Source organism: Lemur catta, chromosome 14, assembly GCF_020740605.2.
Source record: "Lemur catta isolate mLemCat1 chromosome 14, mLemCat1.pri, whole genome shotgun sequence".
In the NCBI taxonomy this organism is placed as follows: domain Eukaryota; kingdom Metazoa; phylum Chordata; class Mammalia; order Primates; family Lemuridae; genus Lemur; species Lemur catta.
In genome coordinates, this window is record NC_059141.1 from 25807777 (window position 1) to 25818898 (window position 11122).

General features: G+C 45.2%; 1 protein-coding gene and 1 pseudogene across 4 annotated transcripts; both read left to right on the top strand.

The window, feature by feature from the left end:
• Positions 1-471: 471 nt before the first annotated feature.
• Positions 472-10634, top strand: MORN4 (MORN repeat containing 4). 4 transcript variants are annotated; one of them, XM_045568708.1, is made up of 6 exons: positions 624-712; positions 1603-1688; positions 6430-6527; positions 8340-8454; positions 8882-8991; positions 9231-10634. In XM_045568708.1, exons 3-6 carry the CDS (start codon positions 6461-6463, stop codon positions 9377-9379), a joined length of 441 nt encoding a protein of 146 aa, XP_045424664.1. In that variant the 5' UTR covers positions 624-712; positions 1603-1688; positions 6430-6460; the 3' UTR covers positions 9380-10634. The 4 variants fall into 4 exon arrangements, with proteins under 4 accessions (XP_045424661.1, XP_045424664.1, XP_045424663.1 ...); XM_045568707.1 differs by lacking the exon at positions 1603-1688; XM_045568709.1 differs by lacking the exons at positions 624-712; positions 1603-1688 and adding an exon at positions 3273-4028.
• A 196-nt stretch (positions 10635-10830) lies between these two features.
• On the top strand, positions 10831-10897 carry LOC123650533 (annotated as a pseudogene).
• The last annotated feature ends 225 nt before the right edge of the window (positions 10898-11122 follow it).

The following is an 11122-nucleotide window of genomic DNA, read 5'->3' on the forward strand; positions in this document are numbered from 1 at the left end:
ATGGTATTTGGGAAGATTTGCTCCAATTTTCGCATTGTATTTTAAACACAAAGGGTCTGGGTAACGACAAGAGCAAAACAAATCCCATAATGACTGCAAAAGTGTCTTGATATCATAATGTCTGGCACAGGATTATTAAAAGGCAGTTGCCCGTCCAGCGCGTTACAATTTACAAAGCTGCCTCTCTACAGCCAGAGTTAGGTTCTGTCTTAAACTCCGCGGCGGCGCCACTTAGAACGGAGTGAGGATCGGAGCAGGGTCCGAGCCGCTTGAGCCCATCGAGTTCACTGCTGCTTCTGACGCGGGTTTGATTTTTGTTTGGGGTTAACATTTCAGCTAGACAGTCTCTGGGCGGGTGAGACCTGGGTCCTCTATCTTTATCTGGGTTGCAGAGCTAGGACCGGGGGTTCAGCCCCACCCCTCTCTCGGCTACTTGGCTCTGGCTCTCGGAACACTGCGCCCCGCACAAAGATGGCGCGGCGGCGGGCTGGGCCAATGGGGAGTGGCGTTGCTCCCGGTTGCCTAGGTAACAGCCAATGGGTAGCCGGAATTGTGCTCAGTGCGGCTGCACGGGATGGCGGCGTCAAGTGGGGTAGGCTCTGGTGGAAGTGGCGGAGAGGAAGGCGGCGGCGGGGAGCCCCGCGGAGCACAGGTCCGGGCCACTGGAGCCCTGCTTCGGGACGTGACTATCATCCCGAAAGGCCGAGCTCAGGTTGGCAGGCGGCGTGGGTGGGAGGGGGCCGGGAGAGTGTGGTCGGCCAGGTAGGGACTGGGGTGCCTAGCAGGAGGTGACCCAGCTGAGGGGCGCGGCTCCATCCCAGACGCACTCACCGTAGGGCGGCTGCCGTGGGGGTCCCACACCGGGGCCTCCAGTCTCGAGCTCGGGGGTCGCGGCCCAGGAGAGCCCACGGCTCTCGGGATAGCGAGCTGGAGACGCAAGGCTGCGTCAGGAGGGAATGGCAGACCTGTATGGGCATTAGACCCTGTCGGGGCGGTAGATCAGCCCCGGGTAACGGGAAGGAGCGGGGCTAGCACGCAAGAATGGGGTGGAAGAAGGTGTTGCCTTGTTGAGGTCTAGGGCTTTGTTTGCTCTGGGGCCTGCCTCTGTCACACTCCGGTGGAAAGAACTCCCACATATCGAGGCCTGGGGAATGGGATGCCACAATTAGTTGATGGGTGGCATCCCTGCCGTCTAGCATCTCCAAACTGCTTAGGCACCAGCAGGAATAACCCCGCTGTATTTGAGCCCAGCCCAGGGATTCTCCTTTCCTTTGAAATAGAATAGTATCACTCCTTAGTTTCCATCACCCTCAAGTCGTTGTCCTCGCTGTCTTCTTTTTTTTAAAAACCTTCTGTCTGGTGTCAATATTTTCTTCTACTCTTTTAACTCTAACCGCCCCAGGGTATTCCTAAATGAGACCTTTGTATAGTAATAATACATTTGTTTAGTTTTCACATGGGGAAAGGAGAGGTTAGACTTAAAATAAAAAAGTTATTTCAAGCTCATTTAAAAACACTTTAAAAAGAATATTTGACTTTTGTTCTAGGTTCCTAACAAGCCTAATCTTTGTTCATCAAAGCCTTCATTTTCTTCTCTTTAAGATGGTGAAAGCCTTCTTTATAATTGAAAGAACTTTGACAAGACTGTCCTACCATGGGAGTGGTGGCTCTGGGGAAAAAATGTGAAGGTATATGTGGGTAGTTAAGGTGGCTGTCTCCAAACAGTATTCTCTAATTGAAAATGTATTCCCCTTTATGTTAGTTTTTTAAAATCCTCTTAATTTGGACATAGGTTACTATGAATACTTAAATGTTCTTTAATTAGTTTGGTTTCTTAAAATTGAAAAAGATAAACATGATAGAAACAAACATTCTGATTGTTGTTTCAGAGTTCTATTTGGCAATGTCTGGGGCAGAAGAAAATAAAGATAGCAGGAATGTAGTCTATTGTACAGACTTATAGTGTATTGGTTTACAAGGAAAAAATAGTAATTTTCTTTTATGTAAATGTTTGGACGAATCCTTTGCAACCTATCTATCAAGAGTGCAGAAAGGGTGGGTGTCTGTTTAGAAGCGTGAATCATGTTGGCTTGTGACTAGATTCCATGTGTGTATCTGGAGCCTAAACCACTAGGCCATCTATTCTCCTTTAAGAGATTATCTGGATAACTGAAGCAAATACTGATTTGCATCCCATATTAAAGTGTCGGGCTTTTCATTTTTCATCACCACTGACTGTGCTTTATTAAACTAGATTTGTCTCAATGACTGTGGTTACTGATGAAATTTCTTTTGGGGTCAGTGGCTGTACAGCTATTAGTTAGCATGGCTTATTACAGAAGTCAAATTAAAATCCTGACAGTGTCCCAGATAGTGACAAAATGAATTATTTGGGAACATGTAGCAGTTTCTAGCCAAATGTATTCAACCATGCCCTGAGACCCATGGATTCTATATGTGTTCCTTTTAATTAGCACTTCTGATTGTGGTCTTGGGAATGGATGTCATTTTGACAAGCATCTGTTGAGGGAATTTGCTATATTTCTCTACATCAAAAAGGAACAGAAATTTTTAGTAGATACTATGGAAAACCATAGGAGAGAATGGTGGCAGGGTTAGGTTGAGAGGTAGTGTTCCAGTTACCATTGCTGCATAACAAATTACCCCCAAACTGAGCAGCTTGAAACAACCATATGATGCTCATGGATTCTGTGGGTCAGGAATATTTATTTGGCACCATGGGGATGGCCACTCTCTTCTCCATGATATCTCAGAGGGAATGCGTGCTCAGGGCTGGGATCTAGAATCATCTGAAAGCTCATCCACTGGTGCTTGGCGCCTGGGATAGTATAATTCAAAGAGGAGGACAGCCAACGAGAGCACAAACATATGGCCTTTCTTATGTGACTTGGCTTCTTCACAGCATGTTAGCCTCAGAGTAGTTGGTTTTCTTATGTTGTGGCTCAGATCTCCAAGTGTGAGCATACCAGTGAGTAAGATGGAAGTTGCATCACCTTTTATGATGTAACCTCAGAATACACCATCATTTCTATCGTGTTCTACTGGTCGAAGCAGTCACAAGCCTGCTCAGATTCAAGGGGGAAGGGAGTTAGACTTCACTTTTTATTTATTTATTTATTTATTTATTTTTAGACTTCACTTTTTAATGGGTCAGTGCAAGGCCAAATTATAGATGAACATGTAAGACAGAAGATATTGCCAATATCTTTGGAAATACAGTCCATGACATTTGGTATTAAGAAGATAACCTTTCAAATTTCACTGGCTTCTTTAAAATATTTAGGGTATAATCCCCAAGAGCTAATAGCATACCAAAAGAGTGATTAGGTTTACAACTTGAGAGCTAGTACTTTGTCCATAAATAATCCTCAAACTGGAGAAACATTCCCTTCTTTCAGGGGCCTTCTACTCGTCTCTCTGGAACAAGGTGGGATGCTGTTCTTTGGAAGTTGCAAATAGCCTTGAGAAAAAATAAACACAGGGGTGCTCCCCCAATCCTCTGTGTAGTCAATACATTCCTCACATCTCACTGCAGTAACTCCAGATTTTGAGTGAAGACAAACTGGTTAGCTGCTGCCAAACATCTAAAGGCTGCTGCCTTATCTTGTATTCTTCCTGTATAAATAATGACTTTGTGTTTATGTTTTGGAATGGTTGTTTAATTATAAGATTGAGTAGAAGATACAGCCCTTCAGTTTCTGACTGACATGTTTTGAAGGAATGAAATTTGTACCTTAAGCTGACTTAGTGCTATGGCTTAATTAGTTCTGGGAAGAGCTGAAGGTGGCCTGTGGCTATCGGAATGCCTGTCTGGACTGGAAAGAGTTTTCTCGGCAGTTCTGATGGAAAACTGCTTCTCTTCCTCTCATTAATGTTGCATTTGCCATGGAGTCATGTTGACCTCTTCCCCAGCACACTCTGATGCTGGGCTGACGATAAGAAGCTTGTGAGCCTGAAATTCGATGCTGACCTCGTGGGACATTGATAGGACAGAGATGGCACAATAGGTACTAGCATCACTTCTCAGAAAATAGCCCCTAGAGGTTTGGAGGGGCTCTAGCACAAGGAGAAAATGGTCTTTACCTCAGGTAAAGACCTGTGTGAGAGAGATTGGATGTGGAGTTCCTGAGTGATGACTGGAGAAGGGAAACAATCCTGTGGGAGTGGCCCGCAGACATCTCTAGAAGAGCTTTCACAAAGCCAGTCGTCATTATGGGGCTAGAAATGAATGTTTTTCCATATTTGGTTGAGAGCACAGGAATTCTCAGAACTCATCTGTCCTCATGGCTGGGATGAAACTAGAGCTTTGAGACAGAGTCAGGCCGTGGAGGATGTCACTGAGCCCTGCTCTGATCAGGCCTGGCTGTTTTCACATCAGACCATTTCTGGGCTTTTGGTATCTGTATCAAAAATCATTATGATAGGCCGGGCAAGGTGGCTCATGCCTGTGGTATCTGTATCAAAAATCATTATGATAGACCAGCCTGAGCAAGAGCGAGACCCCATCTCTACTAAAAATAGAAAGAAATTATCTGGACAGCTAAAAATATGTATAGAAAAATTAGCTGGGCATGGTGGCACATGCCTGTAGTCCCAGCTACTGGGGAGGCTGAGGCAGTAGGATTGCCTGAGCCCAGGAGTTTGAGGTTGCTGTGAGCTAGGCTGACGCCACGGCACTCTAGCCCACGCAACACAGTGAGACTCTGTGTCAGAAAAAAAAATTAATAAATAATAATAATTTTGGCCTTCTATCATAATGATTTTTTTTTTGTTTGAGACAGAGTCTCACTGTGTTGCCCCGGGCTAGAGTGCCATGGCGTCAGCCTAGCTCACAGCAACCTCAAACTCCTGGGCTCAAGCAATTCTCCTGCCTCAGCCTCCCCAGTAGCTGGGACTACAGGCATGCACCACCATGCCTGGCTAATTTTTTTTCTATATATATTTTTAGCTGTCCAGATAATTTCTTTCTATTTTTAGTAGAGACGAGGTCTCGCTCTTGCTCAGGCTGGTCTCGAACTCCTGAGCTCAAATGATCCACCTGCCTCGGCCTCCCGGAGTGCTAGGATTACAGGTGGGAGCCACTGTGCTGGGCCTGCTACATCACCTTTGCTAAGATTAAATAGATAATGCAGAGGCAAGGCACATAGCCAACCAAGATCCAGTGGGGGGAGGATTAAATAAACCCCGCCTCTTTGGGAGCATCTGCCATGTCACATTGCAGGGGCAGATATGGAGGGAGAATAATTGCATCCATTTTTACAATCTACTGAAATATCGTATCTCCCTCCTTGCAAGCTTTTCTGACTATAGTCTTGCTGTTCCAACCCATCCTGCTTCTGGCTGCCACATTCACTTCCCTTAAACACTGCTTTCATCATACTACATTCTTATTCACAAACCCCAGAGGTGTCTTCTTTTCCCCACCTTATCTGCTATAAACTTCTGCCTAGCTTTCAGCAGTCTCCTTAAGCTAGACTGACTTAAAAGCAGAGGCTGTATGGTACAGGAAAAAAGAACTAGTCACAGTCAGGAAAAGCTCTCGTGCTAGTTCCAGCTTGGCCACCAACAAACTTCATAACCTTTCTGGTCGTCTTCTCCATCTGTAAAATGAGAGAGAGTTTGGACTAAATGCATCAGGTTCTTTTCAGATTTAAGATTTTGGCTGAGGCTAGGTACAGTGACTCACAACTGTAATCCCAGCACTTTGGAGGCCAAGGCAAGAGGATCTCTTGAGCCCAGCAGTTAGAGATCAGCCTGGGCAGCATGATGAGACCCCCATCTCTACAAAAAAAAAAAAAAAAAAGATTTTGGCTGAGGGTACCTACAGAAATTTATTTCTTGTTACTTCCTAAATAAACCCTCAGCTGTAGTAAGACCAGGCTTCCTATTTTCCCAGTGAACATCCCATGTTTATGTTGCCCTTTGTGCTCTCATCCCCATGTGTTCTCAGTCTGGCTTGCCCTTTGCTTTCTCCACTGTTGGTTTTAAATTTTGCCCATCCCTTGTCTTTAATTTCTGCCATACAAGGTGGCCCTTAATCACATTATCTCTGCTGTAATTCAGTGTTTCAACTTGTCAGTCTTATCAACTAGATTGTAAACTTCAAGGGAAGAGACTATTTTATACATCAACTGTAGATTCAGCCTCCATTTCCATCCCAGATCATAGAAAATAGGACCTGACTAGAAACTTTTAAGACAGATGGGAGGATAAGAGTGCTTGGGCAGAGGTGGAGATGATGGTGGTGGTGGTGGTGATGGTTGGAGAGGTGGGTACTTTTGTTAAATGTACCCAAGGTAGCATATACTTGCCAGGCTGGTAGCCTTTAGAATGTGTCTACAAAATTGCTTTGCAGTCTTTCCTCCAGCCATCCCATGACACTGGTTCTCCTTTGCTTATTTCCTGCAGTTTTCATCCCTTTCTTCTGTAAGCTGTCACCATGACCCTGACAAAAGGTTCCTTCACCTACTCCAGTGGGGAAGAATACCGTGGCGAGTGGAAGGAGGGTGAGAAGGAGCCCTGGAGGGTGTCCAGGGATGAACACTTTATTTGCTGGAGGACAAATACATCAGAATATATAGCCAACTTTACGGATCTTCATTTCCAACCCCAGGATTTAATTCCAGATAGTGCCTTTCCTTTATTCTATTTTAGGATTAAATAAAGACATTAGAAAATGCTTTTGTTAATCTAACCTCTAAGAATGAGTTACATCTTTTCAATTCTAAATTTGCAGTGTTTTAACATCCTTTCATCTTTTAGTGGTGTTATTTAGGAATGTTTTAAATAAATGCTAATGTACCCAGCAGAGTAAAATGAATTAAGTGCCTGTAAATTAGAGAGTACAGGATTCATTGCAATGACTTGGTTCCAGTAAATCATAAGAAGTTACAGAAGGTCTGGAAATTAGGGCAGACACTCAAGAGCAAATGACATTCATTGCCTTGAATTTCCCGTGACAGCTCATTATGTTTGGAAGTATCTATTTATGGGAATAGTAAAATTCTTTGTAGCCTGAGACTATCCAGGAAACAATTTAATGCCGTTCAGTTTGGAAACACAGTCTAGCGACTCTAAAGTCTCCTGGGTCCAGTCTTAGCAAGCCAAGAACTGCTCTGAGGAAACTGGAGTCTTCAGGCTTACCTAGGTGAAGGGCAGTTCACGCTGTTACCAGACACGTGCCTCCTCCTTTTCGCATTAGATCCCTGCAGCTGATAAATTCTTGAGCTTTGAGAAATTGTACAGGTGTGATGTGACCTTGTTTCCTCCAATCCCAGGCCTCTCCTCCTGCCTCCCAAATACCTGCTGTCCCCTTTAATATGGGCTGTGAGAGGAGAGACTTCCTGCTGGGCAGTCTGTCCACCAAAAGAACCCCTCACACTCTGTTTGAAGGGCATGATTGCTCCCCCAGCCTCTCGTTCTGTTTTCTGGTCAGTTCAGTGGGTAAGCACAACCCTATTGACGTAACGCAGCTCAAACCAATGTTGCTGGTCAGGATGTTAGTAGCTTCACGGTACCAACGGGTACTTTTATTTTTTCTCAGAGAGATAACATAGGTAAATGTTGAGGGCTCTGATTTAGGCTGCTTGCTGCATTTGATTCTTGCTCTGCCACTTAGGGCTCAGTGATCTTAAGTTATTTAGCTTCTCCTTGCCTCAATTTCCCCATCTGTAAAATGGGAATAAAAATAGTACTGTGGCTAGGCATGGTGTCTCATGCCTGTAATCCTAGCACTCTGGGAGGCCGTGGTGGGAGGATTGCTCGAGCTTAGGAGTTCAAGACCAGCCTGAGCAAGAATGAGACCCCGTCTCTACTAAAAATAGAGAAAGCCTGACATGGTGGCACACACCTGTAGCCCAGCTACTCGGGAGGCTGAGGCAGGAGGATCGCTTGAGCCCAGGTGTTTGAGGTTGCTGTGAGCTATGATGATACCACTGCACTCTAGCCTGGGCAACAGAGCGAGACTCTGTCTCAAAAAAACAAAAAAACCTAAAAAAATAGTATTCTGCGTACCTCATAAAGTTATCATGAGGATGAAATAAGACAGTAAATACAAAATGCTTAGAGGAATGGCTGGCACATAGTAAAGGCACTATAAAGATTAGCTGTTGTTATTTTCAAGTGCTCTCTTATCATTCATACTTGGAGTGACCTGCTTCAAATTGGATGGTTGTGACATAAGATGGGAAGGCTCCAGGAGCTGCTTCTCTTCTCTCCTTTGTGGATAGGGTGACAGAAGGTAAGGGATGCTAGGTGAGTGAGAAGGGACCCTGAAGCTGCCCCATTCCAACCTGACACCTGTCCTCCTCTATGCTTAGGTCGCAGACATGGTTTTGGTCAACTGATGTTTGCAGATGGTGGCACCTACCTGGGTCATTTTGAGAATGGACTCTTTAATGGCTTTGGGGTACTGACCTTCTCAGATGGCTCAAGGTGGGTATTAGGTCATTCTTTGCTCAGCTTTAAATGGGGGAGGCTCTAATATAAAAATAGGGCATTGGTAAATAAATGGTCAACCCTGAGCTTGTCCCAGGCCCTACAGAACACAGGCAAGGAGTAGGCAGTTCTTTTATTGGTTATTTTTAAAATAGATCTAAAATTTAAATTGTCAAGGAGGCAAATGACCTTCCACCCTACCTCCATTCACTTCTTGTCTTCTTTCCTTGAGATTAGAGCCTCCTATCATACATACTCTCTGACCCTTCTCTGCTGGTTGGGAATGGGTGGGTGGAGCTATGAGACAAGCAGAATCAGCTTTGCTTCTGGGCATTATTAAATAACACATATTGGCAGCTGCTTGACTCAGTTAAACTGAACAGTTAACTTCCCACTAAAGGCTAACTTCTTGGTGTTTCTGCAGGTATGAGGGGGAGTTTGCCCAGGGCAAGTTTAATGGCGTTGGAGTCTTCATTCGACATGACAACATGACCTTTGAGGGGGAATTTAAAAATGGCAGAGTAGATGGTTTTGGTAAGTTGCAACCCAGCAGAATGGGTGACTTAGGTGAGCGCAATATAGGTGGAAATATACCTTTTTAGTTTTAATTCTTCTGTAGATGTTCAGCAATCGATAGTGATCTTGCCCTAATGCCTATCCATTGAACTCACCTGAACAGAGCTGTGGGTTTTTCTCGGCCTTTGCATATCAAGCTGATCTCTGAGACGTTGAATACCATTGTCACTCCCATATTTTCTCTGTCCTCCTCAAAGGCCTGCTGACTTTCCCTGATGGCTCTCATGGAATACCTCGCAATGAAGGTCTTTTTGAGAACAACAAGCTGCTGCGGCGTGAGAAGTGCTCTGGGGTTGTCCAGCGGGCCCAGAGTGCCTCCAAGTCAGCCAGAAATCTCACTGCCTGACGGGGCACAGGGCACCAGCTGACAAGTCTTGGGTAAAGCCGATGTTCCTGTTGTTCACTCAAGGTAAACAAATGAACCAGATCCGAGATGAGATGACAGTGACCATGGAGCAGAAGCTTGTGATGTGCTCTGTCACCCGCCAGTCAGGAATCTGATCATGGAAAAGTGCTGAGGATTCTGGCCCATAGACCCTGCAGCAGTTGTTAGCACTTCTGTCTTTCCCTGACCCTATGTGCTGGAGGACAGATTAGCTGCCTTTTCTTACTTGTTGATACTCTCTGTTCCTAAGACCTTGGGGTACCCAGTGTCTTCTGTAGCCTTCTACTTCCTTGGGATAGGCGGAGTCTGCCGCGGCCTTCTGTTATACTTCCTTTTCTGCCACGTGATAGAGTCCTCATTCTGCCTACATTTGGGGCAGATGATCCCAGCCTCAACTTAGGGCCAGTGCTTGTGCTACCCTGGAGAAGTAAGGAAAAATATAAGGGTGGCTTAGACAGTACAGCAGCCCTGTGAAAGCCAAGGCCAGAGCTTTTCTGTGCCCCTCATTCATTGCTGCTTGGAATCATGGCTCCAGGCTTCCGCTTTGTCATTCGTCTCTTCTTATTGCCCCTGGGAAGGATTTATTAAGAGTGCTGTTTCCTTCTCCCTTGACTTTACAAGCTGTCTTCCTTCACTGAGTTACAGCAGATGATCCCTGTTTGTGCCTCTCTCCTTCCTTAGATAAGGGACAGGATCCCTTCATGGGCTAGCCAAGAAAGAAGGTGATGTAAACAGTAATCTTATAACTTGTATTCAGACTTACTCCAGGGCAAAGGGCAGAATATTTGGGCCACTTCAGGCCCTACCACCGAGTGAACTGAATCTATAAAGGTGGCCTGGGCTGGCACAGTTCCTTCTCAGTGGACCAATAGATCGCACTCACCTCTGCCCCTGGGGTTATGGTAGAATTGGACACACCCTAGGACTGCAGGGAACTAAAAGAGCATTTGGCTCTTTGCACTTGGTTCACTGTAACTTTTCTAGCCTTGACTGTGAGGCCTGGGATCAGACCTTGACTGATAGGATCCCTGCACAGTTCATCACGGAGGGCCCCTGTTACCCTGTGACCCAAACATGCCCCCCCAGGCATCTGTCCTCACACTTGATGTCTCCTCAACAGCAGATTGTGGTGGAAATTATAGCCGTGTGCCTCTCTTTATTCTCTGAATTGTACTGTAGAAACAAGTGTTTATGAAGAATAAACAAATCAGCAGAACTGCCTCTACCTAGTTTTCCTGACTTTCTGGCCCTGCATCCTCACGAATATCAACCCATTTGCTGTTTCTAAAAGTTAATCAGGAATCAGGGTCTTGGAACTGACGCTGCACACTTTACTACAAAATATGTAATTTTCAAAACTTCTACAGAGTAGGAGGTATGAACTTCTTTTTTGTATCAGAGAAGCTCAGGTTAAGACTGTACTTTCAGGGATCATTTCTATAGTCCATTACCAGAGAAGCTCAGGTTGCCCAAACTAGTAAGGGCCCTAGAGCTGGGTGGGATTTGTATCCCATCTTTCTAATTCCAACTCCCATTGCCCTGGGCTCCTCTCACTCTGAGACCTGTTATTGCCAGATGTCATAGTTACCTCTGGAAAGTCAGCTCCTGCCTGGGTTTCCCTTTCTTTGCAATGAATAGAGCAGTGAACACTCACCTGCCATGCTACCCCTGTTATACACATGATCTTATTCAGTCCTCACCACA